Below are 17,857 nucleotides of genomic sequence, written 5' to 3' on the forward strand. Positions count from 1 at the left end.
CCTTGGTGAAATTAGTAGAACTAAGGAATGAAGTATGTTCAGGGATCTGATTCAAAGTGTCTAGTTAAGCCTTAGTATCGAGAGGCAAATGCCTAAAGGTTCTGTTTCATACTTTAGTAATGAAGTTGTTTGACTTCAGCAGTGAAAATACTGAGCAGTTTGTCTTCTACCAGTTTTAATACACCTATAGCGTATCTTGATCTTAGCGTATACGTACAGAGCAAAAGCCTCATCATCTTTTTCTTTTCTTTTGAGGTCATGAAACGCGTACGCACAGAACAGATTCAGATGGCAGTGTCCTGCTACCTCAAGCGCCGTCAGTATGTGGACTCAGAAGGTCCCCTAAAACAAGGGCTGAGGCTGTGTCAGACTGCTGAAGAGATGGCAGCTAATCTCACAGGTAATCCTATCATATTTTCCATGCATGCTTCTTGGCAGAGTTGTGACAAGCGTGAGTATGTATACTGGTAACTACTTGAATATGTGTGCATGTATGGACAGTTCTCTTATTGAAATAAAGAGATTTCCCAGTGTGAAGTTGGCATGAGTTATGAACTTCTGAAGAATGAAAATGAAGGTGAAAGTGTAACAAGGTGAGATTCATGGTCAGTGAAACAGCAGGCTGAAATACAAGGTCAGGGTAGTGGAAAATGTGTATGCTGTATCCTAAAGAACATGAAGTCTGGTGAGTAGTGGTGCTTTGGGACAGAGGTGAGAAGAACCTAGATGAGGAATTACATAGAAGTGGGAAAATCTGTTGTACCTTTGTACTCCAGGAGAGCTATAGCATTTGAAATGGAAGTGATACAGGCTGTTTCTTTCTCTGGTCTAGTCAGCTTTCTAGTTGTGAAAGCTGTGCTCTGTCACTTGGGCGTAAAAAAAAAACCAACAAAAAAACCACCACTTTAGTGGATGAAACAGTGTATTTCCCTGTATTTCCCTTTCTCTTCTTTCTTAAAAGCTTCTGAATCCTATTACACTACCTGCTTCTCAAATCCTGTCTGCAACAGTCTTTAGTGTAATTATTTTTGTTGAAACAAACTATGCTACTGCTTGAGCATGTACAAATATTGAAAGGATGCGAGCAATGTGGTGGTAATAAAGATTAAATTTACTTGTAAAAGTAATAGAAAATACAGGTCTGACCTTTGAAATGCAAGTGGTGAAAATGCAAGGATGGAATTGTTTTCTGTTAATGAAACTGCTTAGATTGCAACAGTATCCCAGGCTAAGAGTGGTGGAGACCTTAGTTACTTGTGATACAGCTTGATTTGACAAAATATTAGTTGCTGTATAACTGTGCTTGTAGCTACATAAGATTGGATGCCAAAATAGTTCTTTCCACCTCTACAGTATTTTACCATAGTTACAATCCAAAGATGAGTGACTGACTTGTGGGCAAATGTCCTGGCTGACACTCTCAGGGGCCTGAAGGAAATTGGGTAGTATTTTGTTATTAGAAGTGACTTACATCTTCTTAGCACTTCTCATTTCCTTGCTGTTTTCAGAGTAACTATCAGACGTTTGTTGCAACTCCCTGAAATAATACCGGGGGACATGAGGAAGGAATGAAATCAAAACACTGAATTGTTTTTGATGGGAGCATTTTACAGGAGAGGTGGGTAGGAAGGTCAGTGTTGAAATAGAAGTAGAACTTGGGACCAATCCATACCAGAAGGACACAAGAGTATCTGAAGTAGGAGAGACGAATGGGATTGCAAACCCTTGCATGTGCATATGGCATTATGCAGGGAAAAAAAATGTTTCAGTAAAGAGTGTGAATGAGTGTGTGATTGGGTTTTGTCTTTTTACTAATCTTCCACCAAATGTTATTACTAAATTTCTTCTTGTTAATCTGTATCCTCTTGCCAGTGCAAGGGTTTTGTGGCTGGTGATTCAGAACTTAGTCATCAGTTTTCATTAGAACTGAAAATATTCTGCTGTCATGTATTCAGCTGCTTACTACTTCTTCTTGTCAAACGTGCTCGTAGTAAGCTGTCAGTGAATATGCTGCAGTTCCTTGAATGACTGTCGAAAAAGAAAAACCCAGCTTGTACTTACTCTGACAATAGAGGCTGAAAATACTTTCTGCTGCAATCATCTTAGTTTGGCAAGCTGAATAAAAACTGACCAGATTCTAAAGTCTGCACTGCTTTATTTCAGGCAAAGCAATCAAGTATTTTTTTGTCTGAAGGTGTCTTTGCTCGTTCCTTAACAAAACTCACTTTGCTTTTTCCATTCAGCTCTTTTCTTTCGTTTGTTTGACTTTTAAATTAACCAGCCTGTATAAATGGGAGAGTTGCTTAATTCTGTCTTCAATTCTGTGACTATTTCTTTCACAGTGAAGAGTGTCCTCTGGTTTTGGTTTTAAATAGTTTTGTTTCTCAGTTCTACCTCAGCATTTCTTTCTGTCTTCTTCCAGAGTCTCTTCAGTTCAGCTCTTTTCCACTGCCTCATATACTTGCTGTATCTGTACAGCTCTGTTTTCACAGAATCATAGAACAGCCTGAGTTGGAAGAGACCTCAAAAGATCATCTGGCCCAACCTTTCATGGGAAAGGGAGCCCAAACGAGATTATCTAGCATGCTGTCTATGCTAGATGCATACAGTCATGCAGTAAAATACAGCACAGAGCTTCCTCGTGACTGTCCTGTATTTATGTAGAAAACTTTGAGGACAGAATGAGTGACTTAAGGAACAGGTTCCTCTAATATTGTCCATAGTATACTATCGACACGTCGGACTATCTGAAATAATGTAAAATTATACATCTTCACACTCATGTAAAAGAGCAGTCAGTTGCTGTGAAACAGTGTTTACAGTATCTCTGCATTTAGCTGGAAACAATGCTGCTTGTAGCCAGCAAGACCAGAAGGCTACTGTCCATACCCCTGAGATAGGGGTGAGTTCCTTTAAATTTGCTATCAGTTCGCATATCTGGCTGCAGTTACTGGAAGTGAAGTCAAGGAGCAGATGTTTCCAATAGATGTTCTTATGACCACGGGGGAAGGTGGAATAGAAACTATGGTAGATTTATTAACGTATTACAAGGATATGGCCAGTGTTTTATTTCCACCAGGAGAAAAATATGCCTGAAAATTTACTCTGTTGTTTTGGAATCAGTTGAGCTCTTGATCCTTTTTGCAGTTCTGGTTGGTGTAAAGTTTTGGGGAGGAAAAGAATTAGAATTTGAACTTGTTATAACTGTCTGATATGTAGGGGTCATTTAGCATTTGTTTGATGGGAACAAGCTCTATCATAACTACCGAAACACTAGAGTGTAATGATTGCCCATTCAGACTGCTCCAGGATACGATGCCAAAGATGATGCTTCTCTTTCTGAAAGATGAAGTACATCTTAATTTTGGAATTAAGTTGCTTTTACAGGGAAAGTTAAATAAGTGGCATGGAGGGAGCACTTCATAAAGCCAAGGAGAGCAAGTTGTGCTTGCATGGCATGAACAAGGTGGCAAGTCATTCCTGTTCCTGCTGAAACAAGGCCACCAGAACTCTGTGAAGAGTTGACCCTTGTATGTAACCCTGTGACACAGCATAGAAGACAGGTCCTCATATTTCTGTTTTTCTTGGCTTTTACAATGAGTAGTATGTGTGACATTGAAAACTGTCACTAAACATTTTTGAGTTACTACATGTGCATGCATGCAATTTACTTTCTCATATAATCATATTGATTATATTAAATTTCAAGTCCAAATTGCAGAGTTTTTACTTTAGCTGTAAAAAAAAGTAATACTAGTATGCGAGCCTGGAGTTCCTACCAGCTTTGAGTTTCTGAAGCAGGCAGGCTGTAGAAAGCGCAGGGTGTCTGTGCCTTTCAACAGGGTTATATTTGTTTATTTCGAAACTGATTTGAGTGAAGATAGCGTATTGATGCTGGAATCTGTATTTGGTTTTTTCCCATGAGTGGATGATAAGCATAGCCCAGCCCTCTGTTTCCAAAGCTGAATTCAGCTTTCCATGGAGAGTCGGTAAATACACCTCCTGTATTTCCATAAACTCCAGGAAGATAGACCTGTGTCCTACCAGAGAGAGGGAGGGGAGAATAGTGACTGCCTGCTTGTACACCATGTGCTGATCTCTTTCTAATTAGAAGCATTGAGAGGAGCTGGAGGCTGGCCTATCTCTCTTTAGCATGTGAAAATTCGATGATGTTGTTTATAGACTTCCAGGGCTGTCAGAGTTGTGCCTCTGTGCATGAACCAAATGCTGGATCAAAAAGCGATCAATCAGGACTAGAAAGGCAAAGAGAGAGGATGGAAAGCGGTGGCAGGCAGGGGAGGCTGGAAGAAGTTGAAGGAGTTGAAAGTGAGAGTCATAAAAATAGGTTTTGTGCGGGGGAAAATAGTTATGAATTGAAAAAAAAAATTAGGAAGGGAAAACAGTGAAACTCCTTCCCCTGTTCTGCTTTTCTTAGAAGAGCAGATGAATTAACGTATTAGTTAAAATTTAGAAACATAAATGTTGTAACTTGTGTTTGTAATCACTGGTATTTGTATATGCTTAGGGTATGTTGGTGGGGATCTGTAAACTTGCACAAAGTCCCCTGTCAAGTTTTGAGGGCTTAGCAGAAGAGCAAGGGTTTGGCACCAGAGAAAGAAAAGCCAGTTCCCTTTCTAAATAGTTCTGAACCGCTTTTACCGGAGTTGATACCGGTTCTGAAAATCAGTTTAGTACCATCTCAGGAGACTATAACATCTGGGTTTATGGTCAGATACCAGCTGCTCTTTAATCTAAAATCTTCAGTGAGGAGGACGTGTTTTGATTAAAAACTAGTGTTTGCTTAGAGATTCAGTGTGTTCTCACCACCACCTCAGGGAGGAGAGTAAATGCTAATGATTATAATTTGTAGTAAATTATAATGACTGGGGCAAGGAATTTAAGACTCTGAGGTACTGTCGCTGCAGAGCTTCTGTCCACGATGGGTGGTGGGTCCTGCTGAAAAAGAAACTTTGTTTTAGAGAAGGTTGTAGATCCATTTCCTCATCTTTTCTGAGTGCAAAGTAGTAAAACTGCTGAGTGTTTTGTAAAACTGTGAAGGGATCTGTGACGGTGTTACTCTGAGTTTCTTGGGAACTTAAGGTTGTATGTGAAAACTAAAAAATCTGTTCTGGGGGAGCAGGTGAGTTGCTGAGCTTTTTAGGTTGGGTTTTTTTTAAGCTTTCAGTGTACTTTCTTATTCATTATCTGTCTAGGTTGTTAATGCCATGTTTAGATGCTTTGGACTGTGTCATCCCTGGATGATTTGAAAGATGAAATGTCACCTTGGCTGCATTACCTTGGATTTTATGAAAAGCTTTGTTTCTAGACGTACATGCAAAAATCCTTAAATCCTTACTTAATTTTACTTATTTCATTTCACAGTCCAATCTGAATCTGGTTGTGCCAACGTTGTGTCAGCAGCTCCCTGCCTGGCAGAGCCACAGCAATATGAAGTACAATTTGGACGATTACGCAATTTTCTCACAGGTAAATATCAGGAAGCAAGGAAGAGGAAAGTAGCTGATTTCTTGTAATAACAGTGACTAAAGGACAGTCTAATAATATTAAACATCATGTCTCTAACAATCTTTTGATTTCTAGTTTTGAGATTTTGGTTACTATAATTAGAAATATTTTTCTTTTCCTTTCCTTTTTTTTTTTTGGTTGCTCCAGTGGTGAGTACCTTTGACCTTTGTAGATAGCTGTCTGTTTGCCCTTTATTGTTCAAGCATTTGGCCTTTGCATAGGTGTAGATCTAGATGACATAATACATACACAGGACAAGAAGGAAGATTAGAGTCTCGTGTGGAAGGCAGGTAACTTAGAAATGAATGTAGTTCTTTGCTGTCTCCTAGGTTAGGGGTTTTAAGTTTATTCATAATTTGCTTCTTTTTATGATAGTCTAGATTTTTAAGGGAGAATTTGTTCCCTTAAATTTTCCTGTACTGGCTTTGAGACTAGAGGTGTATGACAGAAAGGAGAAAATTCTTATTCTGTAGTGTGATGCAGAAGACAGTAATTTTTTTATTATTATGTATTTATTTTGAAAAGCAGGGGGGGCTTTTCTGGGAATGTCCTTATTTCTGCCATGAGCCCCAAATGTGGGAAAAAGAAACCAGATAAGATTTTTAGATAATAGTACCAAGGAAAGTGAGGTTGCCACTCCTCCTGCCTTTGGGCACATCCACATTTGTCCAGCATAGGCATTTGATCCCAGTGTGCGTAACGCTAGGATTAATATTCCTGATATTTACTGAAGGGAAAGGGAGAGAGGCAGGCAGAGGCAGAAAATACAGACTTGCCATCTAGAGCTGTTCAATGCCACTGCACTTTAGTATTGAGGGTAAATCCGTATGGTTTTAATAGATTTTTGAGAAGTATGACTGCTCTGTTCAGTGGCTTAAATATCGCTTGGGCTAGGCATGGGTTTGGTGTTAATGTCGACTGTTGGCATATTTTTTATCCCTCTTGCTCAGTTTTGATTTCTTACTCCCTTGCAGAAACAGAAACAGTTTGTGTGTGTAGCTTGCCAGCCTCCACAAGGCACAGCAGGGCACTTCCCATTTCTGTGATGCCTGCCTCCAGGGGCACTGAGTGGGCAGGGGACTAGGGCCACTGATTAAATTCCTAAAGGAAGTACACCAGAGGTCTCTAGTTCAACCTGCTGCTTAAAGCAGGGAAAGGTCAGAGTTTGATCAGGTTGCTCAGGTCCTTGTCCAGCCAGGTTTTGAAAATCAGGAAGTGTGGAGATTGCACTACCTACACCTCTGGGTCCCAGCTGCTGGGCTGAGTGATTTGGTGAGAATTTCCCTTGCAGCAGCTTGCGTGTTGTCCTTTCACTGAGCACCTCTGAGAAGAGGCTGGCTTCTTTTCCCTGGTAATGTCCATCCAGGTACTGAAGGCAACAGTTAGATACCCCCTTAATCTTCTACAGGCTAGAGAAACCCAGCTCCCATAACCTCTCTTCATATGTTTATGGGGAACGTTTTCTTCGTTCCTATCTTTGCTGACTTCCCATCTCTTCCCTATCTTCACCCACTGCAGTGTCAGGTCCTTCCCCTTGTATTTCTGGACTAGAGCACTTGCAATTGCTAGCTCGTTAGTGCTTTTATAACATACAGACCACTTGTTTCGCTGGCTTTCGCCCAGTTTCAGTGGTACGGAAAGGAGAACAATGCCGAAGTATGCAAATACGTACGTATGCACTGCATACCACACACACGCTCTGTAGTTACTGATACAGAAATGGAAGAGAGGCACAGTATGCTCTGGAGAAAGTCTGGATGGGTGCTCAACAGGAGAGGAAAAATAACCTAATGGAAAGGGGGGAAAAGAGTACAGATTGGTGAGTGGCAGGAGGGAAGAACAAGTTGAAAAGAAGCAGTGCTGTTTGAAGATGAGCAATGCCTATTTTGTTCCACTAATTTGGACTGTTTGAGCCTCTGGTAACTCATTGTTGTGGCCTTGTATACTGCCATGGTGTTGTATGGCAGTGCTCCACTCCTCACGGCTCCCGGCAGCCAGCCGAACTTGGGAGGGAAACAGCCCCAAGAAGCTGGTGAAGGAGGGGTGGAGCTGTTGCACAGATTAGTCTCTGCAAGGGAGAGCACAGCTGAATCGGGAGTTAGTTACACCGGGTACTAGGAGTTACTGCTAGGATTTGCCTTGGCATAGAGAGGGAAAGCATGCACATGAGCAGGCACAGCCAAACATTTTGGACACTGTAGCTTCCTTTCCCCTGGAGGCAAATGAGTTCCATCCCAAGCACCACATGCACGTTTCACTGCAGCTGAGAGGAAAAAAAGCCACCAAAGTTCAGGCCTGTGCAAGCTAGGTAAATAATTTTGACTTAAGTTAAATACTATTTTAAATATGAGTACATTTTAAAGTCCATTTATTGAAATAAACAGAGGGCATAGTTTTTCTTTTTAAATACATAGGGGAAAAATTCAGCTGTCGTGTAGTTTCAGGTGGTATTTTAATAGCTAAGAAGTGTTTTGAAATCTCTGCATTTTGTTCTGGCAACACACCTCACTGACTTGAAAATCTCTCTTTGGATCTGTAATAGGTACTGTGTATCCCCTTTAGGTGACAGAAGAGGGCCACTTCAATGCGCCAGCAAAAGTCTCCTCTTGCTTGCTCTCTGCCACTGTCAAGGCTTTTCGCAGTAATTGTCCTTGCTCTGTTTTATTCCCAGTAGAAAGCGAATTAAGAAACCATTCAAGGTTTGTTGCTGTTTTTTACGTAGATTCGGATTCTCAGCACAGCCATGAAGTGATGCCTCTTCTGTATCCCCTCTTCGTCTACCTCCATCTGAACATGGTCCAGAATGGCCTAAAAAGCACAGTAGACAGTTTTTACAGCCGCTTCCATGGCATGTTTTTGCAGAATGCCAGCCAGAAGGATATCATTGAGCAGTTGCAAACTACCATGACTATTCAAGATATCCTGTCCAACTTGAAGCTCCGGGCTTTTCTGGACAACAAGTATGTCATCCGCCTTCAAGAGGACAGCTACAACTACCTTCTTCGCTACCTCCAAAGTGACAACAACAACGCCCTGTGCAAAGTCCTGACCTTGCACATTCACCTGGATGTGCAGCCCGCCAAGAGGACTGACTACCAGCTCTACGCTGGTGGGAGCTCCTCACGCAACGAGAGCAATGGCCTAGAACCCAGCGAGGTGCCGACTTCCATTCTGCAAAACGAGGCGGCGTTGGATTTACTGCAGGACAGCATTAAACGTGTCAAGGACGGGCCCCCTTCCTTAACGACCATCTGTTTCTATGCCTTCTATAACACAGAGCAGTTGCTGAACACTGCAGAGATTTCACCAAATAGCAAGCTGCTTGCTGCAGGGTTCGATAATTCGTGTGTGAAGCTGTGGAGCCTGCGTTCCAGGAAGTTAAAATCTGAGCCCCACCTTGTTGATGTGTCCCGCATCCGCCTGGCTTGTGACATCCTGGATGAGGAGGTCTGGATACCCCTTTTTTCCCCCCTCATACCCTTTCTGCTGTGGTATTTTGGGCATGTATTGTGGAGTATCTAGTAAGCTCTCAGGGGACTGTGAGGCTGTTCAACAACCTGTCTGCCTTGCTGCACAAATTTTATAGCCTACTCTTGTCCTTGTTCTTTCCTGCAGTGGTTGTAAAAACTGCACTGAGGTGCAATGAGTTTGTGCTCACGTCATAGTTTGTTAGTCCTAGGTGCTGATCTCCCTCCTCCAGCTGTCCTTGAACAGATGACAGTACACAGGCAGCCCAGTAAGGACAGGTGATTAAAGAAGGCTCCCTTCCCTGAGGAGCATGGAGCCTTCTTATGGATGGGAAGATGAAACACGGAGATGTGAGCAGTAAAAACACACTGTGGTGAATGAAAACTAGAAGGAAAGCGGCTCAGAACAACCAGTCAGAAGGGTAGAGAGAAGGAAAGAGATGCAGGAAGAGGAACGTGTAGGCAAAGTAAGGAAAGAGCCAAAGGAGGCTGGGCTGAGGCTTCAAGGAAGGAGGAGGGATGCCTAAGTGCAAAACTGTATTTAAGGAATCGCCTTAACCAGAAATGAAGATTTAGCATGGAAAAATTACGCAAAATGTCTCTGTTAAGTAATCTGAAGTGTATAAACTTCAGAGGCTTCCCACTCTGGAGTGCTGGAGACAAGGACAGGGATGTGTGTGCCTTCACATGCCAGGCTAGATAGCATCTTCTAGTTCACTCTTTTTTTTGCCTTCTAGTCACACCCTTCCTCCCCTCTCACCACAGCTGCCCACGTAGCATCTTATATCTGGTTAGAGATCAGAATTTGTGACTCTTCCTTTGTTTAATCACTCCCCTCTTGAAGGAGGGAAAAAAAAGAAAAAGCCTCATTTGTTCTTCTGTTGAGCATTTAGCAGGAGAAACATCCTTTTTTATACTGTTTTTTCTTACGAAAAATACCTAGTGGCAGGGTTCTGTTTATTTTGGAAGAGTGCAGAAAGCTTGCTGTATGCAGGGATCTATGGTTAGGGATTGCTTTGTTAGTCAGCTTGACAACTAGAGGCAGGCATCCAGGTGAGATAGCACAGTGGCATGCTTACTGCTTCCCAGGTTAACCCTTTCTGCAGAGTGAGCAGGTAAGTGGGTCAAGATGGAGCTATGGACTTGTTTTCATTACAAGCTGCAAGAGTTCATAGGACACATGGCTGTGTGTATTGCCTGTCATGGAAACTAAATGTCAATAACCTGTGACAGAGGAGAATTTCTCTGCTAATCAACAAGTCACCTCCTTTGGCTCCAGACTATAGAAAAGTGAGATATTGCGAGGTTATCAGGAGTGTGGATTAGATTTTTTTTTTTTTTTTTTGGGGCACGTAGGTGCATACTCATATATCGTACGTGTATTATGAAATTGCTGTGGAAGCTTGAGTACAAATGCCTCTTATTGGCTATTTAATATTTTGTCTATCCTACATATTTATGCACAGGTCTAAAACCAAAAACTGGTCAAAGACCAGCACAGATAAAAGTCGTCATTGGCCTGAATAACTTCATCACTGACAAAAAAAATAGTGACCTGACCGTGTGTTCGAAGCTAAGGGGGGATACAACCTGAGTACACTGCTGGTTACATGTCCCACATGTAACTTAAAGCCTATTGACTACAAAGAAAATAAATTCCAGTGTCTGGGAGCCCTAAGTGAAAATACACAGACATTCATGAGTGGGAACAGACCAGCACCTGCTTGGGTGTCATGGGAGTAGAAGCCACAGATACTAAGACAGACCAAACAAGACCACCCTGACCAGGCTGCAGTCACCAGTAATGCAGCTCATTGTGAACAGGGGCTGTGTTTTAGACTGTCACTGCAGTATGATCAGCAACAATTCACAGCGATAAATCTGATGAAAACTTTGACAAAGAACAAAGATTCTGAATGTGCTTTGACATTACTTCACTGAGTTCTATAGATGAACTTGTGAGGATGTTATTCTTGGCTGGGTTTTGTAAGGTTTCTACATTTTGTTTGTTTTGGTTGATTTTTGTATTGTGTAATTAGCTTTGGATACTGTATTTAAATAGTAGTGCCTGACTTAATCTTCAGATTGGTTTCTGATTTGCTGCAAGCAAATAGGTCCTTCTGTTTATGAAGATATAGAAGTCTAAAACTGTGCTAGTTTCAGTGGATCTTGTTCAGGGTGGCACTAAAACTACACTGTTGCGTTTATTAACTCTTTTTTGTGTGTGTGTATATACACAAATGAGTTTGAGGCTTGGCAGAAGTGTTACAGAACTATGTCTTTTTTGTAGTCCATGTAAAGCCTTTGTGTCAGTAAGGTCAAAGTCATCTACTAGGTGTAGTTTTAGTGAATTTTGCTCTGTGTGATGCCCCAGTGCACTTCACCAGTGTTGTCTTGCTTCTTGGAAATAGGAGAGGCTTACTATTTTGAAATAAAGTAATTCCATTTTCTTTATAGTAGCATCTCACAAATGTCTCTTTATAGTCTCTCCTAAGGTCCAGTGTAAAAATGCAGTTTTGTAGCTGTGCAAATGGACATCTTGTTAGTCTCTGCAATTTTGCCATGCTCATCACTGGTACTACATAAATCAACAACAGAAAATAATACCCTCTGTTCTAAGCCACGAGAGTGGCAGCCTTTAAATTCTATGAAAACTAAAACTTGACCCCATTCATCCCTGCTTCTAAAATTCGGCTTTTAAGTGGCAGTGGTCCTTCAAGTGGTAGTGAGCAGGGATGATGGTGACACCTTGGTGGATGGCAGATGGGAGGGAATTTTGGAAGGAGCAGTTAGAAATGTCCTGCAAAGAAAGCCATGGTATCTACTCCCTCATCTTTACCTGCTAGGAGATCCCTACTGTAGGCAGGGAGAGAGATCTTCCCTTTTGATGTCTTAAGAGCATTGCAGGATGAGAGAGATGAGGACACCCAGGGAGACCTGTTACTAGTTGGAAAAAAAAAAGGGGGGGGCGATTCAGGGTGAGATATTTTTGTTCTGTTTTTTCTGAGGTTATCATTGTTGCTTTTTGAGGCTCACTCATTCCCTTGAGGCTTATTCTCGGTGGAAGATCAAGATAATTTTTGTCAGCTACATGATGTTTGCTGCTCACAAGTTTAAATGTATTGGCAGTAAATTTTTCTGGGTCCAGATGACTGTCGTGTAAAATCTGTTACTGATTTAAGTAATAACTGAGGAGTTGGGCAGTCTGTTCATAGGTGCATCATTTAGAAGGTGTCCTATGTAACAAAACATGCCAACATTTTTGTTCTTTTCAGTTTTTTGATAATATAATTTTGGGAGTCTTGTACTTGCTTAGGAAGATTTCCTGTTAACTGTTGAAGAGTACATTTTTTTTTTTTAGCTCATTTTAGTAGTGTTGGTAGGTTTTCCAGTGCTGTTACTTAAAATCTGTATTGATAGTTCTCCTTTTCAAAATGAATAGTACGAATAATAAAAAGTATTTTTAGTGTATGTGTGTAGGTTATTGATGTAAAACAAGCTTACATAACTTAATTTCTTGTCCGTTCCAAGGAAATGCAAATCATTCATGCTAACCTGCAGCAGCAACCACTTCTGAAGGAGATAATGGATACCTGGGTAGTGCCCAGTCATATGTTATATCCAGGAAACATATTCAGTATGTGAAATTGGAATCCTGAAAAAATATTATGAAGAGGGATTCCCTGCCTCCCTGCTGGTGTATAACACAGGTTGCAGCCTTTCTATAGCTGCTGTAAATGTTCACCTACATGACAGTAGATTTGGGATGCAAGGAAGAATGTGCTTGATCTGACAAAGAAATGAAGCGTGGTTCTGCAAGGCAGTAATTTAGTGGCTGCACTTCCAGCTGCTTTGTTAATCTGGTCAGCAGACTAACTCGGATAGGGAGGAAACAGAAAATTTAGTGACTCAAAAGCATTACAGGTATACTGGTTTTGGTGAGCAGTGTGCAGTTGTTATGCTAAGTGGGTGTCAAACAGAAGTCAAAGATAAGATTTGCTACTTGTGACTGTATAGGAGTGTGGTTTTGAATGCTGCAGAAGGCATTGTCAAATAAGCTGCTACTGTAATACAAGAAAAGAAGAGCAGGTGCTTGTAAGAGAGAAAGAGTATGTGCTTGCAGGCAGCCCAAGTAGCCCTGTATGAATTTGAAGGCATAAAATTAAGTACCTGGACTTGCAGAATTTACAGAAACTATAGCACAATATAGGTATCTTGAATGAGCTTCCACTGGTAACTTGTCAGGGATCTTATGGTCATAATTAAGTAGTATAAAACGCTGCAGGTATCAGCCTCTCTCCTTTAATGTGGTACCATAGCCTAGAGATGCTGTGGATTCCAGGAAGCAGTGTTCTATCTGAGATAGAAAAAGCAATTTGAATAAGAATGGGGTTTTGCGTGCTAGAGCCTGCAATTTCTCTCTGCCTCACCTCCATAGTAGAGATGAAGTTGGCTCCCAGCCACATCATAAAACTCCCATGGGCACTGACTACTCTGAAAAGAATTAGCAGCTAAACACAGCTTGCTGCCTACCACTAAACACGCAGCTGAGATGGAGAAAGGCGGCGACCTAGCTAAGTCAAAGTTGGCTTACTTTTGACGTGAGATTTGAAACCACTGGATGAGAAGGGCTTTCAGGACTATCGCTAAGTCTGAAGCAAAACTGTGGGTCCTGAGGTCAGAGGGATGGGAGGTGTCGTGTCAGCCAAGAGAGCTGCTCACGACATACTGACTTCTGCTGGTTGTCAGCAGTCCGACAGCCCTGGGGAATTGGGTTTCCTCTCGGGGCAGGAAGTGCTCCTCAGGCAGGAAACAGGCTGGTTGGTGATGATAAAAGTTAAAGGGACTGCTCACAAATAAAAAGGCATTGTGTTGAATTTGATGTGCAGAGATTGTCCATGGATGAGTGTTACCGATTGAGTACTGAGGAAAAATGTCTGCCTGACAGCCCTGAAGAACGGTGGTCTCAAGCTGCGACATTTCCAAGCCATGATTATCTCACCCTCTGTCAGTGAGACCCCAGCTTGTTCTTCGAATCATAGAATCACAGAATCATTAAGGTTGGAAAGGACCTGTAAGATCATCAAGTCCAACCATCAACCCAACACCACCATGCCCCCTAAACTACATCCCGAAGTGCCACATCCACATGTTTTTTGAACACTTCCAGTGATGGTGACTCCACCACCTCTCTGGGCAGCCTGTTCCAAGGCCTGACCACTCTTTCAGTAAAGAAATTTTTCCTAATATCCCATCTAAACCTCCCCTCATACAACTTGAGGCTGTTTCCTCTCGTCCTATCACCAGTTACTTGGGAGAAGAGACCAACACCCACCTCACCACAACCCCTTTTCAGGTAGTTGTAGAGAGCGATGAGGTCTCCCCTCAGCCTCCTCTTCTCCAGATTAAACAACCCCAGTTCCCTCAGCCGCTCTTCATAAGACTTGTGCTCCAGACCCCTCACCAGCTTCGCTGCCCTTCTCTGGACATGCTCTAGCAACTCAATGTCCTTCTTGTAGTGAGAGGCCCAAAACTGAACACGGGATTCAAGGTGCGGCCTCACCAGTGCCGAGTACAGGGGAACGATCACTTCCCTAGTCCTGCTGGACACACTATTTCTGATACAGGCCAGGACGCTGTTGGCCTTCTTGGCCACCTGGGCACACTGCCGGCTCATGTTCAGCCGGCTGTCAACCAGCACCCCCAGGTCCCTTTCCGCTGGGCAGCTCTCCAGCTACTCTTCCCCAAGCCTGCAGTGTTGCATGGGGTTGTTGTGACCCAAGTGCAGGACCTGGCATTGGCCTTGTTAAACCTTATACAGTTGACCTAAGCCATCGATCCAGCCTGTCCAGATCCCTCTGCAGAACCTTCCTACCCTCAAGCAGATCAACGCTCCCACCCAATTTGTCATGTCATCTGCAAACTTACTGAGGGAGCACTTGATCCCCTCATTCAGATCATTAAGATATTAAAACAAGTCCAACTCCAGTACTGAGCCCTGGTGAACGCCACTTTTGACTGGCCACCAACTCCATTCACCACAACTCTCTGAGCTCAGCTGTCCAGCCAGTTTTTTACCCAGTGACGAGTTCACCTGTCTAAGCCACGAGCTGCCAGTTTCTCCAGGAGAATGCTGTGGGAGGCAGTGTCAAAGGCTTTACTAAAGTGCAGGTAGACAACAGCCACAGCCTTTACCTCATCCACTAGGTGGGTCACCTGGTCATAGAAGGAGATCAGGTTGGTCAAGCAGGACCTGCCCTTCATTAACCCATGCTTGTTGGGCAAGGACACTCTTGAGTTGAGATTTTTTGAAAATTGTGTAGTCTTTGATCATCAAGAGATACTACTTGAGTAGACTTTCAGAAACTCTTACCCTCCATTGGGAGGTTCCTTTAGCATAGCTGACTGAACAGTCTTTAAACAAGAAATCCTTTACTTGCTGACACTTGCTGACTATCTGCCCTGGTGCTTGAACTGGAGAATTACAGGATAAAAAGCTTTCCAGTGCCATCCTTTCTGTGATTATTCATCCTCTCCTACCCCAAAATAGATTCTTTGACCTAAATAAGCTGCATACATTTACTGTTCTTGAAAGGTGAGGATGTGAAAACATCTGGATGGAGCTTGCATGGAGAAATAGATATTGCTTCCTTACTGGGTTTCTGTTCACGTGTGGGACTAAGAAGGAATGTCCAGCAGACAGCTTGTCAAATATGCTTTGTCTTTCTGTCTGCTGTCTTTTAAGACATCTGTGTTTCTTTTTCTCTACTGTGAGATTCACTTCCAATAATGACCACACCAAAAGAGCAGATGCCAAGATCTGTTTCAACATCTTAGCCAAAAGTTTAGTAGAGAGCGAATAGGGAATAAGCATGTTTTTAGCAAGTGGAAAAGTCATGAAATACCTCTTCTTTTTTCCTTTTTTTTTTTTCTTTTTTTCCTTATTTGTGTGCAGTCCCAGGTTAAGGTACTTTCTGGAGCAAGCATGAGGCTACCCAAAATGAAGATAAAACCTTTATGTAAAGTCTTGCCTCCCCATCTTTTTCAGCATTACCTTAAATGTAGCAAATGCGCTAGCAACGTTTGTGTCTGAGTTGCACAAAATGTGCCACGTCTAAAATAACTTCTTCAGTATTAACACCCGCCTATTTTCCTCATGGTGGTTCCTGTATTTGTTGAACAGATAAACATGCTTTTCTTACTTGTTTCTTTTTCTCCTCCCCAACCAGGAGGAAGAGGATGACAGCGCAGGCACAGAAATGAAGATCCTGAGAGCACACTGTGGACCTGTGTATAGCACACGGTTCCTTTCAGACAGTTCGGGACTCTTATCTTGTTCTGAGGACATGTCCATCAGATACTGGGACCTCAGAAGTTTTACAAACACTGTGTTGTACCAAGGACATGCCTATCCTGTCTGGGATTTGGATATTAGCCCCTGCAGCCTGTACTTTGCCAGTGGTTCCCACGATCGCACTGCAAGGCTCTGGTCATTTGATCGGACGTACCCGCTGCGAATATACGCAGGCCATTTGGCGGACGTAGACTGTGTCAAGTTCCACCCCAATTCCAACTACTTAGCGACAGGCTCCACGGACAAAACTGTGCGCTTATGGAGCACTCAGCAAGGCAACTCGGTGCGTCTTTTCACTGGGCACCGTGGCCCCGTGCTAGCGCTTGCGTTTTCTCCCAATGGTAAGTACCTGGCATCAGCAGGTGAAGACCAGCGGCTAAAGCTGTGGGACTTGGCATCAGGAACTCTTTACAAAGAACTGAGGGGGCACACAGACAATATAACCAGCCTTACTTTTAGCCCCGACAGTAGTTTAATTGCTTCGGCGTCGATGGACAATTCAGTCCGGGTCTGGGACATTCGGAACACTTACTGCAACGCCCCTGCAGATGGGTCTTCCAGTGAACTGGTTGGTGTATATACCGGACAAATGAATAATGTACTGAGCGTACAGTTTATGGCCTGTAATCTTCTTCTAGTGACTGGAATTGCACAAGAAAATCAGGAACATTAATTTTTTTTTTTCTTAGGGAAGTGGGTGGGTGTATTGAATGCCAGAGTCCATTGCAAGCTGAGATTACTGACTGTGAAACACTTTTCTTCCTCTGCCCCCTTGAAAGGCATGTTCAGAGTGATGCAAATGCTTTAAAATGTCTTGCCCACAAAAAGGCCTGTGCTATTGAATGGAATAAGGAAAAAAGGAGAGGAGATGAAAATATGTAAACATTATAATCTTGTATTTGTAGGGATGGGGAAAAGGGGAGGAAATCCAGTAGCTTGGGGAAACCAAAAGCCTGGTCCAAACAAGTGAAACTGCCAAACAGATAAGCTGCTGACCTGCACTTAAATATCCTGCATTGAATGATGGGCACATCATACCTACTGTTAACTGAGGCTTGAGTGTGTGGAGAACTACTGGCCCAGTGTTTTTTGTTTTGTTTTGCTTTTGTTTTCCTGGTATTGCAGAGGACCAGCATTTTAAGACCCTTATATTAAAAGAACGTTACGTATTTTCTACAGGGATAGTAGTCCTAAATATGACAGCTCCCTACAGCACTTCCGGAATATTTTGGACTAGCTAAGTAGAAAATACCATCTTTCTTTTTAGTAAGGGGATGGAAATCTGACCTCAGTTGGGGCCGATCTCTGCATTGTTGTTTGGGCTTGGTTCCTGGTACTAGCTGTGATATTTTGTATTTATGTTCCATTAATTAGGAATCTTTCTGAATCTGGTTGCACTGTGTTTTGAGGATGGGAGGACAGTGAGGGTAGAGCAGTGGCTTTAAGGGTAATAAACAACTTGCCTTGTCTGGAGGGAGGGCAGTATAGAACTGAGGTGGCTAAGTTTGGA

The 17,857-nt window shown here is 42.6% G+C and overlaps 1 protein-coding gene across 2 annotated transcripts; it reads left to right on the forward strand.

Moving 5' to 3' along the window:
• Window positions 1-258: 258 nt before the first annotated feature.
• On the forward strand, window positions 259-17,563 carry TAF5L (TATA-box binding protein associated factor 5 like; the record flags this gene model as incomplete). 2 transcript variants are annotated; one of them, XM_081997895.1, is made up of 4 exons in its annotated part: window positions 259-400; window positions 5,383-5,487; window positions 8,249-8,973; window positions 16,223-17,563. In XM_081997895.1, 4 exons carry the CDS (start codon window positions 259-261, stop codon window positions 17,018-17,020), a joined length of 1,770 nt encoding a protein of 589 aa, XP_081854021.1. In that variant the 3' UTR covers window positions 17,021-17,563. The 2 variants fall into 2 exon arrangements, with proteins under 2 accessions (XP_081854021.1, XP_081854022.1); XM_081997896.1 differs by having other exon boundaries at window positions 16,226-17,563.
• Window positions 17,564-17,857: the final 294 nt, after the last annotated feature.

The sequence above is a fragment of the Phaethon aethereus genome (assembly GCF_964289735.1).
Source record: "Phaethon aethereus genome assembly, chromosome: 3".
Classification (NCBI taxonomy): domain Eukaryota; kingdom Metazoa; phylum Chordata; class Aves; order Phaethontiformes; family Phaethontidae; genus Phaethon; species Phaethon aethereus.